At 39.6% G+C, this 26,104-nt stretch overlaps 1 protein-coding gene across 5 annotated transcripts in view; it reads left to right on the top strand.

Moving 5' to 3' along the window:
* The window catches only part of trim36 (tripartite motif containing 36), an 85,328-nt gene that overhangs the window by 56,997 nt on the left and 2,227 nt on the right, over positions 1-26,104 (top strand). For all 5 annotated transcript variants that reach the window (XM_034170476.1, XM_034170480.1, XM_034170477.1 and 2 more), the window contains 8 exons: positions 6,128-6,223; positions 11,145-11,282; positions 14,066-14,181; positions 20,893-21,014; positions 22,466-22,583; positions 22,666-22,871; positions 24,335-24,518; positions 24,716-24,829. In XM_034170476.1, coding sequence (XP_034026367.1) covers positions 6,128-6,223; positions 11,145-11,282; positions 14,066-14,181; positions 20,893-21,014; positions 22,466-22,583; positions 22,666-22,871; positions 24,335-24,518; positions 24,716-24,829 — 1,094 coding nt within the window. The remainder of the gene's footprint in view (positions 1-6,127; positions 6,224-11,144; positions 11,283-14,065; positions 14,182-20,892; positions 21,015-22,465; positions 22,584-22,665; positions 22,872-24,334; positions 24,519-24,715; positions 24,830-26,104) is intronic.

Genomic DNA, 26,104 nt, shown 5'->3' on the forward strand with positions numbered 1-26,104 from the left:
CGTATAGGACAGCTGTGTATGAAATCCAGAATGTGGTACAAAGCCAGCACAAATGTTTTGCGCAATTAGGAGTCCAGCAGCACCCGAATCCAGGTGGACTACCTAGAATGCAATGTGGACATAAGCCTTCCCCAAGAAAAAAATAAAACGGAATAAAATAAAGACAAGGTCTAAAAACACAGCCCGAAACCCCACAATGCCGTCTTTCGAGATGAGCTGCCCTTACAAATTCAGCTCCTCGTAGCGTAAATCGCCAGTTACGGGGGTCGAGATGAGCTCCCCCATCACGTTGAGCGCCCTGTCACGCTCAACTTTCATTCAATGAATATATGATTTTTGATGGACAAAAATGTTGAAATTGAATATCTGAACATAGTAATGTGTAAAATGTACTCACTATAAAAAGACAAGTATTCTTAACCTGGAGGCTGTTTTTACGTCCGCCAAGAACATAAAATCATCCACTACTGCATGTAGTTTGAGATTTTCAGCACAGATGCTTATTAGGCCATGGAAGAATCCATTCAATTTTGGAGGTGATCTGGATTATGGATCAAGATTTCACTTGTAGGCTTTAAAGGATTACTTCAAAACTACTTCACGGATTCTCACCAAATTTACACCACAGATGAATATTGGGGCATGGAAGACTCCACTGAACTTTGGATGTGATCCGGATTGGCGGATGTCAAAAATCTGATTGCTCTTTTCTTTATTATTGCAATAATCACTCATCACAAAAATCCTCACTTATTTACACCTAAGTGTCCTTTGGGCTTTATTGGTCAGAAAATTTATTATATTTAGAATAGGTTCAGTGAATATTGGCGCATAGAAGAAACTATACAATAAAATGTACTGTTGTGATTCCAGCATTTAAAGCCATTTTAACTTGTACAATGTTAATTATTGTGATGTTATTCTTAATCTAAATTATGATGGCCAAAGTAATAATGACAGGAAAAAAAATCATCATCACATGCCTACTATACAGATTGGTAAATTAGCATTCACTTTTCAAAACTGCATTTTGTTAAGATTAGATAGAATTGATTGATCCCTTGGGAAGACTCCCTCAGGAAAATTGAGGTTATAGCAGCATTGTATTGCGACACAAGTTTGCAACTATAAATACCAGACATACTGGTTTACTGGCTACTACTGTTCCTCTCATTCTCGACCCCTGTCTTTCTGTTACTCCTCCTCCCCCGGAGTGACGAGTTATACAGTCTGATGGCCTGAGGGACAAAGAAGCTTTTCAGTCTGTTGGTCCTGCACTTGGGAAGGAGCAGTCTGTGGCTGAAGAGGCTCCTTTGGTTGCTGATGACGGTGTACAGAGGGTGACTGGCATCATCCATAATAGTAGTTTGTCCAGTGTTCTCTTCTCTGCCACAGTCACCAGAGAGTTTAGCTTCATGCCAACCCCAGAGCCAGCCTGCCTGATCAGTTTGTCCAGCCTGGATGTGTCCTTCTTGGGTGTATTAATTAAAACAGTTGATACATTTTGTAGCGAAACTCGATGTGTGAGTTGTTAAAGTGCATGCACAGTAGCACTCATCTCGACAGGACACGCAAATTAATTGATAAATGCAGGCTCATAAAATTGTGTAAAATACGTAATCACTAAATAAAGATAAATGTAATGTGGGGGTAGTTTATTTGGACAGGTGAAATATACATGCATTTATGCTCCAAACAAAAACACAAAAAATTTACTGACTAAACACAGAAAATTTACTGACTAAGTATAAATTCACAGAATACAATTGATATAAAATTTGCCTCCTTGTAACTTGGGTTGTCTTATTTTTACAGGCAAATTACTTTAAAAATGTGTAAGAACTACTTTAAAGATGGCATGTACACGCAAATCTTTACTTCTTAAAAATTGAAAAGACACTTATTACTGTATTTTCATGTAAAGTCAAAAGTTGAGTTTTCTTCAGTGAGAGGGATCAACTCCACCTGAATTTTCTGTAAGGTGAGCTCCCCAACAATATTCTTTAATATTCACGCAAATGTTTAGTTTTTAAAATTGAAAAGACACTTCTTACTGTTGTATTTTCATGTAAAGACAAGGTCTTAAAGTTCATTGTGGAGAGAGGTCGATAAACGGGGGGGGGGGGGGGTGTTAAAGTCCGGGGTAGAGAGCTGTGCAGTTGCATGGTGGAGATCCTCTTGACAGCTAGCTCGTCACGAAACCGGCACCTGAGGTCTGGGTGGAAAGCAGGTGGGGGTGGGGCAGGCAAAGTGCTGCTCTTTTGAAGACCTGCCATGTCACAGTGCTGTGTTGCACTCACATCATATTAAAGACTGCTCTTAACCCACCTGTGGCATTGAGCAGAGACACTTGACACGGGAAGATGATTATTAGCCATGAGGTAGCCTCATGGTTGAGCTTGAGACCAGAGGATCCTTTGTTCAAGACCCAGCCAGACTGGAAAATGATTAAGGGCCTTGGAAGGTCCTTAATCCCCAAGTTGCTCTTGGTGTGTAGTGAGTGCCTTGCATCACAGCATTCTGACATCAGTGTGTCAATGTGAGGCATAATTGTAAAGTGTTTTGAGCGTCTGATGCAGACTGAAAAGAGCTATATAAATGCAGTCCATTTATCATTAGCTTTAGGGCACAGGCAGGATTACTTTGTCCAACACCTTCCATCTGAACTGCGGTCATGAGCCAGGCAGATATGTCGACATGTTACGCGCCGCACAGGGTTTTCCAAGAAGCGGCAAAGAAAGGCAACATCAAGGAGGTGCACTTGTTGCTGCAGAACATAAACTGTGAATTAAACATAAATTCTTTTGCCCAGAAGGATTGACAGAAACCTGGAGCTGGTAAAGCTGTTGGTGATATTTGGTGCGGATATCTGACTGGCCAAGACGGAAAGGTGGAGAATGGTCACTAATAGCGACACAGTTGTGCCAGATTTAAGGAAAAATTCAAAAAACCAACTTTGCAAGCATCACCACCAACCAGTGCAAAGCAACCGAATGCAGTACACGCTGCACCCTCAAATCCAAAACACAGCACTGCTTTTACGCTTCTCCATGAAAAATGAAACAAAACAGCCACGCCAGCCAGTTTTGTCCTCACTGAACTGCTGGTAATCTCATACACATAAAATCCTGCGTCAGTGAAAAGTTGGATGGCCAACAATTTCTTACTTTTCAACTCTGAAGAAGCATGAAATGATGCTTCTCAGTCCAGCGAGATATCTGTATCAGTTTGACCAGCTAACGCTTAAGGCCCCCTTCACACATAGCATAAAAGAGGCCAAATGGCACACGGAGGATTTGGTCGTGCAAATTCGAACTGCACTCAAATGCCACCTAAAAGCAGTCTCGCAGCAGTCGGCACATTCACATTGCGCTTGCATAGGAAACCCAATCAAACAGTGGTCGAGATGCAGTCGTACCCCATTCCACTGAAGTTGCAACATGTCATGTAAAATATGTGGCATGCATCTATCATGTGATCCATCAAGTGGATCTACCTTTCCATTTATTTATATTGTTAGAATTTCTGTTATAAGGAACCAAAGCCGTTAAAAGATCATGGCGCATGCGTGCAGACCAAGGCAATCAAATCATGTCCGCACCCGAAGAAGCCCTGAAGTCGTCACATAAATCATGGCTCACGTGTGCACTGAGGTGCTCAGATCACATCGCACCTGACCGCGGTCATCCCAACTCAAAGCTGGAGAACACACATGCAGTGTAGAACATTCCCCCCTCTACAAGCCATGGTAATGCACATGTGTTGGCAGGCGCTCCTGACATGGTTTAAAAAAAAAACAAAAAAAAAACAGCTCTCATTTGGAATGCGTGCACTGTGGACACAATCAGCCAGGCTGCCCCATTTGAAAATACCCGTGTGATTCTGTGATCAGCCAGTTAGTGAGCCAAATGGAAGGTGATGGGCTAATGGTTAAACAGTGGGCTTTGGACCAGATAAGCCTCTGTTCAAACCCCAGTCTGGCCGGACAAGTTGCTTAATCCCCAAGTTGCTCCCAGTGTGTAGGGCGCCTTGCATGGCAGTACCCTGACACCGGTCTGTGCGAATGGCTGAATGTGAGGAATCATTGTAAAGTGCTTTGTCTGATATGAATGGAAAAGTGGTATATTAATGCAGTCCTTTTAACAAATAAATGTAGTCCAAATGTCATGTCCACCACGTAAGTTATAGTCCACATGACGTAGTGTCCTTCGGCCAGACACAGCTGGACATGCGGACCCTCTGTGGCTGGCTGTGTTCATGATGTGAGCACATGGACAAGTGCACAGGAGAGATTAAACTTTACTTGCGTGAAGCGCCTTGAGGCAGCTTTGTTGTGATTTGACATTGAATTGTAGCCAGATGACCTCTGAATCATTAACACTTTTTAAACATGGCTGAGTATGAAAGGGATACTATGATGCCATCATCTCTTTGTAAATACATGTAATTGTGCTCCTGCAGTCAAAAGATTATTTGGAAATTAAATTTATTTCATTTATAAAGTGCCAAATCACAACAAAGTTGCCTCAAGGTGCTTCACACAAGTAAGGTCTAACCTTACCAACCTCTAGAGCAAGCACACAGGTGACAGCGGTAAGGAAAAACTCCCTCTGTTTTGAGAAAGAACCCTTAAGCAGAATAGACTCAAAGGGGTGACCCTCTGCCATGCTACCGACACAATTGACAAAACGAAGATACAGGAACATTTTGGGAGTCCATGCCAGTGCACAGAACGGGAGGCTTGCAGAAGAAGACATCACTCCCATCTCTGGATTGAGCTGCACCTCAAACAGAGAAAAAAAAAAAACAGAATCAGGCATCAGAAAGACAGCAAATACAATATCATTTATCAGCATTAAGCAACAAGAAAAACAAGGTGATCGCTGCCCACTAGCCCTAAGTTTCATTAAAAGACCTAAGTTGAGGCTGCGTCCCGCTCCGTTTCCTAATAAAATGAATTTAAAAGGGTAGAAAGCATAGTAACATTATGCTAGCCATACAAAAGGGAAAATAAGTGCTTCTTAAGTGTGGACTTGAAAGGCTCCACAGAATCTTACTGTTTTATTGACGCAGGGAGATCATTGCACAAAGCAGGTGCACGATAAAAGAAAGCTCTGTGACCCACAGACTTTTTATTCACCCTAGGGACACAAAGTAGTCCTGCACCCTGAGAACGCAGAGCCCGGGCTGATACATAGGGTTTAATTAGGTCAGCTAGGTAGGGCGGTGCCAGTCCATGAATAATTTTCTAGGTTAGTGGCAGAACCTTAAAATCTGATCTCACTGGAACAGGAAACCAGTGAAGACGCCAAAATGGATGTAATGTGGTCAAACTTTCTGCTTCCTGTCAAGTCTGGCAGCAGCATTTTGAACCAATCGGAGACCCCAATGCTGGACTATGGTAAACCAGAAAATAGAACATTGCAGTAGTCCAATCTAAAAGACAAACACATGAATCAGGGTCTTGGCATCAGCCATCGACAGGATGGGACAAATCTTCATTATATTTTGCAGGTGGAAGAAAGCAGTCTTTGTAATATCTCTAATGTCGAGGTCAAAGGACAACGTAGGATCAAAATTACCCCGAGGTTCCTCAGACTGTAGATTTTAATTTTACTTGTAACAAAGCAAATAAGACTTAAGCTCATCATAAAGGGAAGATAAGCTGTAATTTTATACTGTGAATATCAGTGTGCCAAACAGGACAGAATGTGGATGAAATTTAAGATTAGTCTCACACAAACTCAACACTAAATATTTAATGGGAGACTTTGTTCTCCATGATTTCTTTGTGAATGTATCTGACATATCCAGAATCCTTTTCCTTCTGGGAAGTAGTTTATTTAATTTACATGTGTATGTGATGTGGCGTACTTGATCTTCTGTCACTCATCTAATCCTTCTGGAAGAAGTTCCAGATTTTGTCCCGTTTCGAATTTGATAGGAAAATGTTGACTTTTTCAGAGTTGCTGCTCCATCGTTTTAGAGGTCACATGTAAGCATTTGAAGCTGACAGTATGAGCATGACTTCAGTAAAGCTTGTGAATATTATATCTGCTCTTTGCAGACATACTTCATTGTTTAAGAATTCATTATATTCCATGCTGTTGCTTATTTCTCTCACTAGGAGAAACTGGCAAAGAGTATCCATTACCTCATCAGCAAAGAGGGCAAAGTCAGGTCTCAGATTACTAACCTTGAGCTGCTCATCAGTCAGACTGAGGTAAGGGAACTGAGTTTTGTGTGTCTCACACATCCTTATGCATTCACTCTTGGTGTACCTTGTATAGCAATCCTCATTTAGTCTTTGATTTAGGGCCTGTACTGTGTGTGTTTGAATGATGGTTCCAACAATAAACTGTATACATGTTATTGGCAGAGGTGGGACCAAGTTACTGTCAAGTCATTCTCATGTCATCAATCTGCAAGTCTCAAGTCTGCTTGCAAACAGCTGGTGGCCATTATGACTTGACTTGGGACTTGCTCTTTCGTGACTTGATGTTGACTTCATCCTACCTCTGCTTATTGGCCACCAGATACTGACTGGTTTTCTGGCAACCCCCCCCCCCCCCCCCCCCCCAACAAAGCAAGACCGCACAGAGTGGCCTTTTATTGTGGCCAGCCTTGGGCACACCTGTGCAATAATCATGCCGTCTAATCAGCATCTTGATGTGCCATACCTGTGAGGTGGGATGGATTATCTTGGCAAAGAAGTGCTTAGTAACACAGATTTTGACAGATTTGTCAACATTTGAGAGAAATGGGTCTTTTCTGTATGTAGAAAATGTTTTTGATCTTTGAGTTGAGCTCATGAAAAACTGAAGCAAAACAAGTGTTGCGTTTATATTTTTGTTCAGTGTCTGATTTTCTGCCCCCTGCTGGAATGGCGAGAGTCCAGAAATGATCAACTGCCATTTCTCCAAAAATATTAGTCCTATCAACTTTGCGGTTTCACAGTGTTCACCCTTGACCGAAAATGCATAAGCATACCAAATGTCAGCTCTCTCCCCGCTTTCCATGATTGAAGCCACACGCACACAGAGGCCACTTGGCTATTAATAATCACCATGGCACCTCTGGGTGTGTTTTGTGGTATTTGAATCTGCTGGTCACAAGCCTGTCTCTGACCGCCAGACCACCGACTCCCCTTTTGTTAGCAGGCATGGGACCCAGTGAAAGTAAAATGGAAGCAAAAACTTCCAAAGCTTCAACAGAACAGATTTAAGATGGGTGACTCAGGCTGGCCAAAATAAACTTGAAAAAGGTACTAGGTCAGTCCAAAAATAGATGTATCAGACCACATCCCATCCTCCCCAAATGAAATGTATACTATGCCAAAAAATGACTAAACTACCAGGTCACATCAGGCTGCAGAGCTGAAGCAAGGACAGACGGACTGCCTTCTTATAAAGCTTTGACTGTTATCAGTGTAGTAAGTTCACATGCGTCTGTAACATGCCGTCAGAAAGAGGGAAGGAACATAACACAGTGCATGTGCACATTAGTTATACAAGTGTGGCTATTTATTACAGCCTGTAAGGATTTGAGGGGACACTAGACAAATACTGCATGTTAATATTTTCAGATTTTTATGTACTCCTAACTGCACTTCAACTATGAAGATTCATGACTCGAGGGGGCGCAATGTTGTACTTATTTGAAATAGATTGGTCTATTTCAGGAAACTGTCTTCAGAGTTGTCTTTCTTATGCTGCGTTCACACCGGGCGCGATCAGACGCTACAAATTCGCGGGGGTCGCGTGGCGATGGACGCGCCTCCTTCGCCTGGTGTGTCGCTGTGCTTGGGTGGACTTTCGCTGTGAAAACTTGCCCCGGTGCATCATCAAATAAGAGGAGCTTCCATTCCGCTCGGCGTCAAGTCATCATGTCGGACCTTTCACACGGAGCGAGTTGTTGTGAAAAGCTCCCAATACAGAGAGTATCATTATTTTCTGCAGGAGCTGCGTCTGGATGACGGCCGCTTTCAGTGGTCCTTCCGCCTGTGCGGAACCCAGTTTGAGGACCAACTGTCCCGTTCACGCGCGCACATGTAAACAATAAAAAAAAAAAGAAACTCCGCTGCTTGCTGCAGCTCGGTCTTCCCCCAAAAAACTGTCATCATTGTGTTTAGAAACCAGTCACCATTTGTTTTATTATACATCTGTGTAGTTAATTAATAAAATATTCTCCACAGACGATTCGCTCGCGCGCGCACGTAACAAAAAGAGAAAGAAACTCCGCAGCTTGCTGTGAGGCTGCTCCTCGCGCTTTCCCAAAAAAAACTGTCATAATTGTCTTTAGAAACCAGTCACCATTTGCTTTATTATACATCTGTGTAGTTAATAAGTAAAATCTCCATGGACGATTCCCTTGCGCGCGCGCGCACGTAAAATAAAAATAAAAAGAAACTCTGCTCCCCCTGCTCTGGTGCTGCTGCTCGCTCCAAAAACTCTCATAATTGTGAAATAATGGACAAAAGAGACATAAGTCCTGCTCACAGGCTGCTACCAGAGACAGGACATGTTCACATCTTCAGTCAAACTCCAGACATCTCCACGTCACTACATATCCAGTCCCTGATTGGTCATCGCGGCTTGCAGAGACAAAAAAGTTCAGATTTTTCAACTTGGGGAGGAGGGCAACACGACGTGACGTGACGCAACGCAATATTGCGCTACAAACGCGCAAAATGCTCAAAATCGCTTCACTCGCGTCCATCGCTGCGCGGTTTGGCGCCAAAACGTGTCATTACATAGGAATTACATGGCAACCTGTGGCTGCAGTCACTCGTGTCGCGTCCGTTGTGAACGCAGCATTACACTAAACAAATTTATAAAACTGGTATAAACCAGTTTCATTGAGGTGTGTGTAAAATCATTAAACAATATGTAAATGACAAACAAGGAAACTGTGCTCGTATAGCTTCCTTGTTCCTGTTGACATTTATTTCAGTCCTAAATGTACATTGGTTAAATGGTTCTACCTTTTTTAAAATCTATTTTGGGTGCACTATTGTGCATCTCCATTATTGTAACTTGGCAGTTCTTTATTAAAAGAGTGAATAAAGCTCAAAATCCTTATAATAGCAGTTAGTTTCATACATGCAAATGCATTGGTAGCACTGCACATTGCAGTCAGAAGAAAAATTGATCAAACTTGTTAATTTACAGAATGTGGGGGCGTAGAATGATTTTTTTTTTTTTTACATTTTTTTTGTCCCCTCTACCAACTGAAACATTTACTAGATAAACTGAAAAATACTTGAATACTTTGCTTTTATGTGAATCACTGAACTAATATTTAGCTGTGTACTCACTGTTTCCGAGAATTGCTTCACATCTGTGCTGCATGGAGTTGACCTGCTTTTGGTACATGTGAACAGGTGTTCTAGCCCAGGATGATTACATTCCACAATTCCTCTGCATTTCTTGGTTTTGCCTCAAACAGAATTTGTGATGCCACTTCAAGCTTTTGATTGGATTAAGGTCCTGGGATTGGGCTGGCACTCCATAACAATCTTGTTGGTCTGGAACTAAGATGCTTCTCACTTGCTGGTGTGTTTGGGGTTGTCTTGTCAAGGGAATAGGGCAACATCACGTCAAAGTATTTTGACATATTTAAACTGGCCCATGATCCTGGGTATGTGATAAATGGGCCCGACTCATAGTATGAGAAACATCCCCATATCGTGATGCTTGCTCCACTGTCTTAAGTGTACTGTGGGTCAAATTCAGTTTTAGGGGATTGTCTGCAGCGTCTACAAAATGTTGCACCACTTCTCTTTCTACTAGTCCATGTGTTCTTTGGTAAGTTGTAACTTCTTCAGCATGTCGTGTACATGTAAAATCTGTTTTACAAAAGGTCTGTTTTTATTTTTTTGTGTTGATTACAAGTGCGTCTCTTCAATTTTTGCTGTAAACAGTTTGCTCTTATAAAATCCCACAGCGATATTTGTTACTGTACATGTTGGATGAATTATAAATGGCTGTGACTGAAACTAATGTGCTGTAGTCTGTCTCCTGAACACTGGATGTGTCGTGCTCATTGCTCTGCCCAGCTACAAATGTAGCAGCCAGTGAGAAACATGATGGCCACTTTGTGGTCAACATCTGGATGAAATGTACAACAGAACCAGGGACAGTAAAACCAGTTAAATTGATGGAACATGTGGCTGGGGAAGGTGTGAAACTTTTTCAGTACTGCAAACTGGTGATGGCCAACTTGAAACACGGCTGAGTGTCACTGTTTTGAACATTGTTCCTAAAGAAATGGCAAAAGGCAGCGCTTGCAAGCTGCACTGAAATGGGGTGTGAATACTCAGTACTTGGAAATGTTTTCTTTGGATATGTGCCCTCTGGTGTTTAATAGTGGATGAATACACTTTTTTTTTTTTTTTTTTTTTACTGCATATTAAATCAGGCCATTCTGCACAGGGTCTGTATGTGAATGAACATTTGCACTGCTAAAAGTATATTGAACTACACTCTACAAACGTCTAGCACTGCTGTGGGTTAAAAAACAAAACACAGGACAGTGCACATTGATATACAGTGACATAAACAACCAGATTATAGCCATTGGGTAACTTCCATCTGTCCCTGGTAGATGTTCCACAGCGTGTCTTTTGATTGTGGGAGGAAATCCACACAGACACAAGGAGAACATGCAGACTCCAAACAGAAAAGGCTGGAAGCAGTCCCATGACCTTCTTTGTAAGGCATCAGGGCTAACCACTAATCCACCGTGCTGCCCCTTTCTCAAAGGGAAGGAGTAATCGCATGATACACTGGCTGACTTTTGTTGGCACAAGCAGTTGGCACTCTTGCCTCCCAGCAAGTAGTTACCTGTTTCAAGCTCACCTACACACCATTTTTCATCTACATTAGAACTGAGCAAAGAGCCCATCCAGTGCCAGATCAGGTGTGACAGCTCTGACCAAAACGGGAAAAGCTAAAAGGAACACTTCCTGTGGCTCTCTGCCCGCTAGCTGCTGCATAGTTTAGTAATGGTTCTTTATTTTAAGTTGTGCTGGAAATGGTCTATTGAGAAAGGGGACAAATACACATGGAGAACTCTGATAGATTACTGAAAATTAACTGACAATTTATCGTGTGTGTGGGGGGGTAATCGTCTCTTTTCTACAGGAAAATGGTCAGCTCGCAGAACGTCAAGCAAATGAGCACTTTGATCGACTATTTGCAACACTGCAGGAGAGGAAATCTGAGATGCTGAGGTCCATTGAACAGTCTCGTAACAGGCGCCTGGACCAACTCAAGGGCCAGGTATAGTGGTGAAGTGGCAGGCCTGATTTCCACAATATGGGATTGGGGAGCTTCTATATAGGGATGGGCAGGCATTTATCTTAGAGGGCAGGAACTGACTTGTGATTTGGGGTCTGGTTTATAACGACATAGGTACAAGAATTTAAATACATACATTATGACTTATCAAAGCAAACTAGATGGCAATATGTGGGAGTCTGTACCTAAAACATTGACCAGTCTGTCTAAACGTTTGGGAGATGAAGTGAAACCAGATTTATTTAAGAAAAAAAAGTGGTAGCATTACCTATAATGATGCCTTGAGCTAACTCGTGTGTCATAACACATACAGTTAACACAGGTCACAAATGTACGTCATAAAAGTGGGCCTTTTTAATTTGTGATAGTCTTAACTGTTAAAAGTACTGTTCAGTCATTAACTGTATAAGCATACTCTGTCTGATCTTCCATCGAATATTTCATTAGCACTCTCTGTTTTTGCACCGTAGCTGAAATGTATGCATTGCAATTGGGCATAACTGGATTATTGCCATTATTTTGACAAGGTATGAAGTCCTGCCTGCTCCTGCTGGTGTGAAGCAAATACTTTTCCTCCTGTAATTTTATATTAATGGGTCCACATTATCTCCACTACTCAAACTTCATTTGAGTTTTTAATCTTAAAGACACCAGTGTGGTGGCATCACATCTGCACAAAAGATTCTGGGACAACTGTAACAGTGGCTGTGTCTGCCTATTCTGATAATTCCAGGTTTTTATGCTGGTTCTTGGGGTGAGCTCATTACTTATGGACACATAATTGAGCATTCATTATCACCATCTACTGTTGCATTTATTTTTGTATCCTATTGCTGCGACTGCTCACAAACACCTCAATTTTTGTGTCAAATGTTTTTCTTGCTCTTACTGGGCCTCATGTATCAATGTGGCGCACTTGTGGCGTAAATTTCCGGTGTAAATTTGAAGTACACCAAAGTTGCCGTGACATGTATCAAGCAGTGCGCACCTGCCCATTTCCGGTGTACGCCTGACGTGACCTTGATAAATGCGGCGGGTGAAAACGATCGTAATTATAATAAACACGCCCATAAATATTCAGACTCCGCTTCAGGCACACGCTCATTTTATGACATGGAAGCCAGGAAGATGGCAAAGAAAAAGAACTCCACCAATCACGAGGCGTGCCAATAGAGCGTCAGAAGTGGCCGTCGTATCGTTTTGTAGTATAATCAAAAAAGTGTTACAGTGGTCCCTCGTTTATCGCGGGAGTTACGTAGTCAGCGTTATTTTTACAATTATTATAGACGTTTTAAAGCTGTAAACACTCAACGTTCAAACCTTAGTAGAAAAACAAGACCAACCTGTTTTCAGGCCCAAACATTTGTTTGAGAAATAAAAATAGAACGTTTTCCTATAAATAATTATGATGGCTTTTAGAACTAAATAATTAAATTCTAACGATCAACATATACAAAGTTGGACACATAAGAAATTACTAATAGTGACTGACCAGTATTTCACAGTTCCTCTGATCGCGCCTCTTCGTCCTGGCGCCGCGCCTTTTTCCTCTGAGTCAAACCTCGCTGCAGGTGTCTTTGTCCGAGTGAAGAACAGTTACGAGTAGTTGTTGGCGCTCTTTTTTTTTTTTTTTTTTTTCCCCCCTTCTGGGCGAGAAGATTCTTATAAACAGACACACAGAACACAATGCACTGTTAAAAAAAAAAAAAAAAAAAAGCAAAATTGGACTAAAAATCCGCGAAAGGTGAACCGCGTTATAACGAGGGACCACTGTATTCTCTTTTCACGTCAATAATTCTTGACATGTGGATATTTGCTAGCTCAATTAATAAGACGCCTAATTTTTCAGATTTCTTTATTTTTCAAATTTATTTCTTTATTTTATTGTAACAAACGAATGGAGAAGACAAAATCTGATTGCAGCACGGGCGAAGGGAATGACAACACTACAGTTATCAATTTCATTGTCTAAAACGATCACACAACATAAAGTTAAGCTCAGCGCTGCTCTGGCTCCAGGCTGTGGAGAAAAAGGCGAGCAGCGCTTTCTTTGTGGTCAGCGCTGTGGCCACGGATCGTGCTCGATAGACCAACAATTTGTATTAATTATTATGTAGTATAATCAGGAAAGTGTTATTTATGTAACATGCATTGATTTGTATGATGGCACTGTTTATCATGTTGATCATTTACATTTTTATGTGGATTCCAGTGCTGGTTCATTTTGGTGTATAATTTACACCACCTCTCGACCTGGTGTATATTTTCAGCGCAGCATACGCCAACGACCATATTGATAAATGCCAAGTAGCGCAGCCATTTTGGCGTACACCCCATATACACTCAAATATCGCCGTACGCAACGTTGATACATGAGGCCCACTATCTGTTGCCATAATAAGCACGTGTTTTCAGGCTTCCTGTGTATGTGTTAATATTTGAGGTGTGTTTTGCAGTGACAATTTGTGGTTGAATGTTGGCTTCTAGAGGGCAGAATATGTTTCAGATCCATTTGTACACAGTTAAAAGTTGAGAGAACTTTGCTTCTGGGTGCATATGAACAGTTTTGGCTATATACATACATTTGTACGTATACTCTTAGTTTGAATCCTATGGACTGTTTTATAAATGAGACCCCTGCCAAGGCAACAGGTAATGACTTTTCATTGCTGTTTGAACTAGTTTTCTTTATTGGTACTCTACAATATAATCCCTCATTTATCTATCTTTCTGATGTGCAACTGCAATAATTCTACATCTCCCAGGTAGAGGAGTACCAAGGCATGTTGGAGAACAGTGGTCTGGTGGGCTATGCTCAAGAGGTGCTGAAAGAGACTGACCAGTCCTGCTTTGTGCAGACTGCAAAGCAGCTGCATGTCAGGTAAATGTTTGGCAATCATTTGTCACTCTTATTTTCAGTTTTATACACACTTAAATTAGTGGGAAGGTATCCTCACATCTTTGTACATTTCAATGTACAAAGGGCCAAATGATAGTGTCACTGTCACAAGCACTCATTTAAAGTTCCCGCCTCATTTAAACAAAAAAGGCAGTTTGTTTATAGTTTCCACTATAATACATATGTTGCAGGACCTCTCAAACTAGTTAGACTTTTTTTGACACCAGGAAAACAAGTCTGTTCTACAAAAAAGCTCTCAGATGTTTAATTACATTGTATGTCTACCTCACTTATGATTTAGTCAGTGGTGGAAAGAAGCTGTTTGTTTACTTGGTTTGTACAACAATAATTAGCTTGTTAGCTTCTAATTATTAATGCAATATGAATTATAAATAATGCACTGATTAAATTAATTTCCTTTTTTGCATGAAATGGTAACACTGCATTTCAAAAACAAGAGCAAACACAGATGTCTGACATCCACCGATCACATCCAAAATTCAGTGGAGCCTTCCACACCCTAATATGCATCTATGGTGCATATTTGGTGAGAATCCGTGCAGTAGTTTTGACGTAATCCTTCAAAGTCTATATAAAGTGAAACTTTATCCAGCATCTAGATCCAGATCACCTCCAAAATTTCAGTCTTCCATGACCTAATATGCATCTGTGGTCTAAATTTGCTAAGAGTCCGTGCAGCAGTTTTGACATAATCATGCTAACCGTAATCTTTCAAAGCCTATATAAAGTGAAACTTGATCTGGATTACTTCCAAAATTTAATGGAGTCTTCCTTGGTCTAATGGTGAAATTGTGGTGAAAATGTCATCAAAATCTGTGCAGTAGTTTTCATGTAATCTTGCTAACGGACAGATAAATAAATAAATGCATGCTGACTTTATTACATCCTTGGCAGATGTAAATTTGTGCGTAAAAACATTCTCCCTGTCAAGTCCCACTGGAGTGTTAGTTGTCACTGCCCAAAATTAGTCTTAAATCTGTAAAATACAATGTGCACAACCATAGCTGTGCCATTCTTGAGGCACCAGGTGTCATCATTGTATTGAAGTTTGCATCATGGTCTGTTCAGTTAGGGCTGTACACCATCTTAATACTTAAGAGGATCAGCTTCATTTGGGAGAGATTGAGTCTCAATAATTCCATTCATTAATATCTGTGTAGAGCTTGGCAAACAAATGTGACCGAGTTGGTCCATCCTGGCCAGCATGTGTAGATGGTGAGTCAAACACATGTTTTGCCAAATTTTAAACGTGAGAAAAAAAACATCAGGACAAACCTTGCTGCACTAGCTCATTGAAGAGCTGTTTTGCCTATGTAATATCCCATAGATGTCTGCCATATGCTTGGTAAACTATAAAATTAAGCAGCTGTGGTTTGAACGCCTCAGTTTTTCTTAAACTCATGCACTTGTTCTGCCCAGCTAACATGGTCTCGTCTACAGGGAGAACTATGACACTCTACTGAGCTTGCAGCTATAGTAAAAAAGATGGTTTGACCACTGTGTGGTCAAATTTGAGACAGTGTACAACAGAATATGGAAAATAAAACCAGAATCCAACAGTAGATCATGCAGCCGGCAGTTATAAACATTTTTTTTAAATTTGCTATGATTAATGGTGATGAACTCAAAATCCTGCTCAACTGTTGGAAATGTCATTCCAGAGTCAATATCAAAGATGTCAGAGTTGTACTGAATGGGACTTTGATAAATCACCAACTGATGTGAAATGTTCCAGATAGTCCCTTGATTGAGGAGAAAAACGTCAACTTAGAACATGGCACCATTTTGATTCCAATTGCGCTGAACTACCGAATGAACCTTCTGTTTTCAACTTTTTAAAAATCATTTAACCACATACAGTAACAGATACAGGTACTATCAAAATAAATATAAAAATAGTTAAACATCATGAAGATGGATAACTGGTGATACAAAATGCAAAGCTTGCACTGTGCATAATTTCTCCTATCACAGCCATGTAAGCCTATAATTTCTTCTGGGGTGTCTTGGTGGCTTTCCCCACTCTTCTTCTTCTTGCACAGTCACTCAGTTTTTGAGAACTGTCTACAACATGCAGATTTACCATGGAGTGCCATATTGTTTGTATTTCTTTGTAATTGATGTAAATAAAGTCCGAAACATTCAGTGGCAGCTTTACCATCAGATAGCCTCGTCCACAACTATCACAAAAGACTCCAAGCTGTCATTGATGTTAAAGGGGGGCAATACACAGTATTAAGAACAGGGGTATGCAAACTTTTGATTAGGTTCATTTGGGTACTTCTTGTCATTTTGATTTAAAAAGAGGAAACAGTTGTTTGACAATAAATGGCTTCACCCAACCACTAACCATGAGTGGGGGGAAAAAAAGGTTTTTGTGTTGTCATTCATATTAAACATGGCCAAAAAACAAAAATTCTGCCAGGGTATGTAAACTTCGGAGCACAACTGTAGTTACTAGGCTTTATTAACAAAAGTTGCAGTGAGTTGGAGACTCTTGTGGTTTAAGATGGCAAGTTAATCATTAAATTCTTAGGTTATAATAAATCCAAATCAAATAACTATCCAACATATTTTACATATAAGAAAGATGAATATGATGAGCCATGTAGTGGATAGTTTCAATAAATTCTTTGCTAATGTTGGGCCAGCTCTGGCACCTGAAATTCCACACAGCCCATGGGAAAATCATCATTTAATTGACAGAAATCCACACGTTTCTTGGTCCAGTAGATGAAAGTGAACTTAAGGTAGTTAGTACATGTAAAAAGTCAATGGATCATAATGATGTACATATGTCTTTAGTAAAGCAAATAATTACTGAAATTGCAAGATCATAATGATGTACATATGTCTTTAGTAAAGCAAATAATTACTGAAATTGCAAGATCATAATGATGTACATATGTCTTTAGTAAAGCAAATAATTACTGAAATTGCAAAGCCATTAACATATTTTTAATAAATAATTTCAAACTGGAATTGTTCCAAACAGTATGAAAGTGGAAAAACTGATAGCTTTATTTAAATCTGGTAGTAAACATCTTTTTACAAATTACAGGCCTGTGTCTCTATTGTCAGTTTTCTAAGATATTGGAAAAGCTTTACAATAGCAGATTGGATAAATTTATAGAATGACATAACTTGCTGGATGAAAGTCAATATGGTTTTAGAGCGGGTAGGTCCACTGCACTGGCTTTGCTTGATTCAGTAGAAAAGATCAGTAGTCATATGGACCAATGGGAAATAGTAATAGGTTTATTTATTGACCTGAAAGGCTTTGATACAGTAGATTACAGTATATTATTTCAAAAGATCGAACTGTATGGGATCAGAGGGGTTGCTTTGAACTAGATTAAAAATTATTTACAAAATCGGAAACAGTTTGTTAAACTCTGGGATTGCTGCTCTTCATATCTGGACATTGTTGGTGGGCTTCCTCGGGGTTCTCTGTTTTGACCAAAACTATTTATTCTGTACATTAATGATTTACGCAAAGTTTCGGATCTGTTTAAGGTGGTTCTTTTTGCAGATGATACAAACCTGTTTTGTTCAGGAGAAAATCTGCAGCAATTATTGTCTGATTTACATATTGGAATGATAAAGTTAGAGATGTTTTGGTATTAATAAATTATCACTAAATTTGTCTAAAACTTGGGATTTACAATAAAGACATACAAATTCAGTTAAATATACAAGGGGTAATGATAGCTTGTCAAAGAAAATAACTTAGGTGTTATTGATGAAAGAATTAATTGGAAAGCTCATTCAGCATGTTCTTGATTGCAAAGCACTTCATACTCTGTATTCATTAGTTGCTCCCCACTTGGCTTACTGTGCTGAAATTTGGGGCAATAATTATAAAACTACATTGCCATCATTCTTCAAAAAAGCATTAGGAACGATTCACAATGTAGGTTATCGAGATCACACATTCATTATTTATTAAATCTCAAATATTGAAACTTCACGATATGATTACGTTTAAGACTATGCAGTTAATGTATAAAGTGAAAAATAAGTAACTGCCCCTCAGAATTCAAGATTTTTTTTTTTTTTTTTTTAAAGGAGAGAGAGAGAAAAATTTTAAGTTGCTTCTATAATTTTAAAATTGCTGGCGCTCGAACGACCAGGAAAGGCTTTTGTGTTTCTGCTTGTGGCCCTAAAATATGGAATAATCTGGCGAAGGAACTCTAGTGATGTCGAATTGTCAATCAGTTTAAACACCAATATAAGGAACTGTTTTCTGAATGTTAATAGTCTAAATTCTCTGAAAATTCAATTCATGTTTGAAGGACTATATAGCTGTTGGTTAAAAGTATGGACAATTAAGTTTTTATTTTTGGATTGTGCCATGTGTGCTGTTATTGGTCATATGATGAGGAATTTGAGTCTATTGATCATTCTTAGATGTTTGTGTTTTGCTGTTGTGCTCATTTTGTTTTGGTTTTGTTGTGATAAGTAAAGGTTGCTGAGGTAGATAGCATATGACAAGTACTTCAAACCTGGAGTGCATGACTCTGTGTTTAAGCACTGGATTGACGATGGCCTCACAGCTTTTTGCACTTTAATTAGTAACGGTGAAACTAAGAGTTTTCAGAATTTAAAACTGAAGTATAAACTTGAGAATAAGGACATCTTCCGATATCTGCAACTGAGAGAATATTACAAAAAAGAAATAAAGGAAAGGGGTAGTGAACCCAATGCAGTCCTGGAAACATAATGTGGTGCATATCAACATAAGACTAAAAAAAATTATATCAAGGCTGTATTCAAACTTAATGTCCTGCCAAAAATATACAAGTCTATATGTTAAAGAGAAATGGGAGAAAGAAAAATCTATTCAAATTTCTAATGATGAATGGTATAAAATTTGTGAAGTATCAGTTGCCTACAGATTCTCAAAATTGGAGAGAATTCAATTGGAAAAATTTAATTAGATTTTTTTATTACACCAAATATTAAAAGTAAACTGTTGGGAAATCAACAGAACTGATGGAGACAATGTGGTGTTGTTAATGCTAATCACTCATATATTCTGGGACTGCATCAAAATAAAACCTTACTGGACATCTATCCATCTCACTTTGTGTAAAATTTTGAAATACTCTGTACCAATATGTTTTGTTTCTTTATACTTGGGATTGCTTATGGATGTTAAGAAAGAAGACCAGTATTTAGTAAAAATATTATTGACTGCTGCAAGGAAAGCTATCACAAGAAAATGGCTCAACCCTGAACCACCGGACCAAAACAATTGGATGGTTATTGTTCAGGAAATATTTGCAATGGAAAGAATGACTTTCATTTTAAGATTGAGGGGAAGCTCATGATATCGACGCTTCTGTGACTTCCCCCACTGACTTTTTCTAAAGTTGAAACCACAACGCCAGGAAAAAATTATGGAATTATCTCACTTGAAGAATATTAACCGAGAAATTTTAACATGATGGCAAATGAACATATGACACAAACCAGTTTTTAAGTAGCTTAACATTCTGAGAAACGTCTGCTTACCCTTACCAAAAAATAGTACTGATAAGTATATAAAAAGTAAACTGGAAGTATACTTGAAACATGCATGTACTACTTTTGGTAAGGATACACCCTGCAGACTAGTGTGCTGTCCAGGGTGTACCCCACCTCTTGCCAAACAACTGCTGTGATAGGCTCCAGTTCTTCACTGTGACCCTTATTTGGAAAAAATAAGGTAGAGAAAATAAATGGAGAATTTGAGTGGCAAGTGTTTTGAACATGACTATGAATGACTTTGCATATGTGTTGCCCCAACCTACTTGAGGACATCTTATGACATATTTGTGAACATGATTCCCTGAGGGGAAAAAAACAATACAGAAAGCTCTCCAAATTTAGAATGTAGCTCACTCAAATTTGGAATGTAGCTCACTCATGATTCCCTTGGGTAAGTTTGCTTTGACCTAATTTTCAAGGTCACAGGGGTTCACTCATTTTCACAAAACAAGTTAATAGTTTTCATGGAACTATTGAAACCATTTACAAATGATCATTTGTGTGAATGGCGGGCGTGGTGCTAAATACTCATTAAAGCAGATGGACCATCATCTTTAACACACAGCTTTGTGTTAATGAAACAGTGTGGAAAAACTGATTCAGAAAGTTTCATCCAAGTTTTGTCCTTTCACAAAAAACAACAAAAAAAAACCCCAGTTGGACAATGAAAGTCAGTCTAGGTTCACCTGCTGTCCCACAAACTGGCATAGGAGAAGATAGCAGTGTGCAGATTGGAGCTGTTGGCTGTATTTATTTCATTAATTTGTTCAACTTCATGATATTTGTAGCTTCTTGCACTTGTGTGAAGGTCATGTTGAAATGTTCTGTGATTTAAATGCATCTTGCAAAACGTTTTAAGATTGTGTTGTACTAAATTTTGACACATATTACTGCAGACAGATATTGGCCTGAAATATCTATTAGCCTCCAAACCTTGCTGATAATCGGAATCGGTCATTAAAAATCCATATGTTGACCCCTACCAAATACACTTAAGGGGCCACTTGCTCAAGGGTGTGTGTGTTGTGTGTGTGTGTGTGTGTGTGTCCACCTGTGTGGGATGTCTGGTTTGAATAATGACACTGCTTATTTCTGAATTCGCATCAGCTTTCACAACTGTTACAAATGTGTGTATTGCAGAATCCAGAAGGCCACAGAATCTCTCAGGACCTTTCACCCTGCAGCAGACCCCAGCTTTGATGAATTTGTCCTTGACACAACCAGAGAAGAGACTCTCCTCAAACAAATGTGTTTTGGTGGAGGTACAACCACTTGAGTAGTAGTTGTTGTTCTTGTTGTAGTATTTTAAGCATGTATTGCCTTTAATTGGGAAAATATTTTTGCAATGCTCACTGGGGGGGCAGCAGAATGTAAATGGCCAAACCTACTGAAATGAAAGTGGTAGGAATTAATAATAAAAACATTGACATTTTCATTGTGGGTTAAGCTTAGCAAGAGGTTAAGTAACAAATCTACATGAATTCACTTCTGAATTTAAGGATAAGCTGTTCATTTTATTTTTTGTTCACTTTTTAGAACTTTTCTTTCACTTTTCTGTTCTGTTTGCACAACAGTGAATGCTTGACAAGCAGTTAAATTAATAATGAATTTAAATTCATAGTTTTTGTTCATCTTTGACCATGCCAGACAAACTCAGGGTCTATAATTTAATTGGTGAGCTTGTCTGTGTTTTATTTATTTATTTATTTTTTTGTCATTTGGCCAAAAGGCTAAGATGACCTCATGCAGTCGTGAGGTCTGTTGGTCAGATTTTACAAAAATGCTTCTCTCAATCCTTGATTCTTGCTTCCTTTCATAGAACAAAGGATGTTGCATAGATGTTCATGAATTTGAGAGATTTTAGTTACAGATGAACTTGCAAGTTAATTAGGAACTTGGCCAATCAAAATTTTATTAATTCTTCATGGATTTCAGATCTGCTGGTTCTGTAGGCATGCACAAAAGATGGTGTACAGAGGTTATTTATGGCTTTGATGTTGCAACTTGAAATGGGGGTACTCTTTTCAGATCTGTTGGTATTGTGTGGTCATTTTCAGTTTATTTCAACAGGGTGGTAGCACTGGGCAATAGCTGGATTTTGCAATGCATCATGTTGGGACCAGTGCCATTATCAAAGCCATGGTAATGGTTCAGCTGGCCAGCTTATAACCCACCATCACAGCAACCTGTTGCTGAGAATTGCAAACTCTTGCTGTTTTAACAAGGTTGTCATGAAGATGGCGCATGGCTTTTCTTTGCTGATTTTAACCGCCAATGAACATGTGCTGTAATGAAGACTAATTGTGGACTTAAAGGACGTGTCGCACCGAAATCATAACTTAGATTTAGGCTGTTAGTGATCATCCGATGATGCACCAGGATTGCTTTGTGCACTTGCGTGACTGGTCTCCAAGCATATGACATTCCCATAACGCAGCTATGGCGACTGACAAAAGCAAAGTAGCTTTGAGGAAAAGTCCCAGCGCATGCTTGAATGGAATGTAGCTGCTGATATTAAACACGGAGCCACAGATTAATTGCAAATTTTACATAAGTGTGATGTCGTGTTATGACTCATTTTTAAGTGATTACTGTGAACTCTGATGCAGTCACCCCGATCATAAAGGGAGAAGCCGAAAGAACTTTTACCTTACTTACTTTTACCATGATTGAGTTCCTTTCTGTGTTGTACTACGTTTGTCTTTTCCTGCAGTGCCAGATCCTCCTCTGATTGACCTGTCCCTCAGCAGAGTCTATAATGAAGCTGAAATCTGCTGGAGACTGTCTGATGATCACATTCCCACAGATCATCATGTACTTGAGTACCGCAGGTAAATGAAAATTGATGGACATGACAGCAGTTTAAACAGTTTCACTTTGCTTTTATAATCTGAACTCATTATTTTCCCCAAGGCTTAGTACCCCTAGCCAGTCCCCATCTCGGGAAGATGGTGAGGACACTGGGGTCTGGAGGGCTACAGACAAGGTCTATGGTCCCAGCACTGTAGTCTGTGACTTGGATCCTGACAGCCTGTACTCGTTTAGGGTCCGAAGTTGCAGGAACTCCATGTTCAGTCCCTACAGCCCTGAGGTCACCTTCCATACACCTCCTGCTCCTGGTAAGCTGTGGATGTGATGAACTCGTCCTGATAAGTCAGTCTCCCCTTTCTCATTTTCACTAAAACCTGTGAATCCTCTTTGTTCTGGTTTTATGCAAGGAAACTGAAGACTGTCTATGCTGAAAAATGGCTCTGTAGCTGCCATGGCGCGCACACACACACGCATGTGTTTGACCTGATATCATAGTCCATCCTGCATGCGCTAAGTGGAGAGAAAAATCCTACCACTTCAAGGAATAGAGTAGTTGTATAGAAAAATGTTACAATTAGTCCATTTTTGTTTACAAAGACATGATGCACCACAAACAACCCTTTATGTTGACTTCTTGATCAATCTGTCAACTTTTATAAACTGCCCCCCCCCACTGTTATTTGTTCTTCATATGGGACAGAATTGGAAAAAGAATATTACATAATAAAAATGGTCACATTCTAAAGTATAAAAATCCACTATAGGAACAAATGCTTAAATTCAGACCTTGTTTGCAGAGTATATCTTGGATACAAAAAATATTATGTACATGAGCGATGAGACTTGAGCCCTGGTAACTGGCCTCTGAAATGTCTAAGATCCCATCTACTGCACTTCTGAGAGAATGCTTTTGGTTAGTTGCCTTTAAACAGTCATCGTGTGACAGTTGCTTTGTATAAATAGGGAGGTGTTTACAAAAATCATTTAATTTGACTATGGCAATGGTGGTTTTGGGTTTCACAAGGCTGAAACCAAATGGGGGTACAACTGATCATGACAGCTTTGAAAAGGCACCAGTAAAAGTGGTGCACTATCGTGTCTCAACCACCTGCTTAATTTCTCAGTTATTACTCTGAGGAATTCCAGTGCTTTGCATTTCTCTGGAATCCATGCACTATCAGAAGTGTCTAAAAACTTGAAGATTGCAGAAATATTTTGTTAGGAAGACTTGGCTTTGATTTCATGTCCCAGAACAAAGATTACATTCAGCATTTTCTACCCCTCCTTCCTATTTTCAAACTAGCTACAACGCATGCAATTCTATTTTATTCTAATGTTTGCACATGCATAAACTGCTGTAATCATCAGCCTATATGTTATAGGTTATGCAAATCACTGTATCTGGACAGTTTTAATCTTACCTTGATTAGGATTGTAAATGAGTCCACTTGATTTAATTATGCTTTATTTTGAGTTAATTGTGTTACAGCGCCCTCAAGTGTTAGCTTCAGTTCCAAGCATTTGCTGAGGGGGATAAGATAAGAAACTTTATTGATTTCACAGAGGAGAAATTGACATGTTACGTCAGCTCTTAAGAAAACACACAAGGTGTGTGCAAGTAGAGGAAAATGTTCATCAAACAGCGTGTGCAAGATGAAGAATAGGAAATGACTTGTTATAGCAATTTTTCATTACCAAGCCCTTATTAATTGGTGTGTGTAGGCGTGGGGTTTGTTTAATTTCCTTCTCCCCATTTGTTTCACATGTGCAGCTTTTGGTTTCCTGTTCAGTGATAAGTGTGGCTTCAGCACAGAGCGCCTGTTACTCAACAAACGGCGGGACACTGTGGAGAGTGTGGCAGGGACAGCTTTCCTCCTTGCAGCTGAGCGTGTGCAGACTGGAAGTTACATTATACTTGACTACATTACTGGAGATGCAGGCATCTCTCAGGGAAGGTAGGCCAAAAACTGGCATGGAGTTAAAAAAAAAAAAAAACAAAAAAAAACAAAAACCTATTTACACATTACAGCCTTGCATGAAAGACAGAAATACAGGCAGTGTCACAGTGGCTGTAACATAATAAAATGCGGAAAAAGTAAAGTGCCTTGAAGACTTTCTGGATGCACTGTACAATTAAATCTTTGTTCCTCAGACACTACTGGGCCTTCAAGGTAGAACCATACTCCTACTTGGTTAAAGTTGGAGTGGCATCGGATGCAAAGCTACTTGAATGGTTTCACAACCCCAGAGATACCAGCAGCCCAAGGCAAGTATCAACATCTGCCTGAAATGTTCCTTAACTTGAGTTGTGGCTCTAATTTACAACAAAATAAGCAGTTTTATTTCATTGTGCAAATATTATTGCCATTGCATTCCTGACTGCAGCTCATAATTTTAAGAGTGTGTTGGGTTGTGCCTAATCCTGTGACATAGCAGTGCAGTTACTGACTGAAGAGCTTGGTCCTTGATCAAGGCTGGGAATCCTAGTTGAGCAGCTCCTGTGAAAATGGCCATGACACCTGTGTAAATGGTTATCAACTGTACATTATAACCGCATAATGCATTGTCAGACAGTTGTCTGCAGATTACATTCAAAGCATATCCTCTGAATTTTTTGTGATGTCAAAGGAGTGAGATTCATTGGTGAAATTGTTAGTTGCAGTGAAAACTTAAATGTGCAATTCCTGTTTCAATTTTCTTTTTGCAAGGGATTCCATTGAGCACTAGATTCATGTGAAGGAGAAATATGTTAGTGCAGGGGTGCACAACCTTTTTTGAACCAAGATCTATTTTTAAATTTGACAGTGGTAATAGCTGTTGATAGCTCTAGGTGTTGGTATGGTTAGACCTTACTTGTGTGAAGTGCCTTGAGGCAGCTTTGTTGTGATTTGGCGCTATATAAATGAAATAAATTGAATTGACAGTGTATTGAGATCTACAAAGCCATATTAAAACTATAGTATAGCCACAATTTGTGCACCAATATAATAACACAACTTTTTAACACTTAACAATAATAAATTGAAGTAAATGCGCATGGTGCAAAGAAAAGCACAAGTATGCCTAGGGTTGGCCTGTAACAGCGCAACAGCAACCAACCCAAATTATACCATTCGTAATTCTCAAGTTGGAAAAGTTGTTCCCTACCTTAGTGAGACTTCTGGCACTGAGAGGAGGAAGCTAGTCTCTCATAGTCCGAACAGTAGGAGCTGTGTGCTAGCCAGAAGTAGGCTGCAAGGTGGTCATCAGTCATGGTGGATCTGTATTTTGACTTGATGATTTTCGTATGTGAAAAGGCAAACTCACAAACATAATGAGCCAAAAATTGCAGTTAAATTCTGTGCAGTTTGTCTGAGGTTGGGACTTTGTGCATTGCATTCCAGAATTGGACATTCATGTCAGGTGTTGCTCTGGATTTGAGCTCAGTGTCATTTATTAGTGTGAGGATCTCATTCTCAACAGCACAGCTATCCAGGTTGAAGTGTGATGCCATTTTGGTCATTATACAATCCACATCTATTTTTCCCCAAGTGGAAAACTG

The sequence above is a fragment of the Thalassophryne amazonica genome, chromosome 5, assembly GCF_902500255.1.
Source record: "Thalassophryne amazonica chromosome 5, fThaAma1.1, whole genome shotgun sequence".
Taxonomy (NCBI): Eukaryota; Metazoa; Chordata; class Actinopteri; order Batrachoidiformes; family Batrachoididae; genus Thalassophryne; species Thalassophryne amazonica.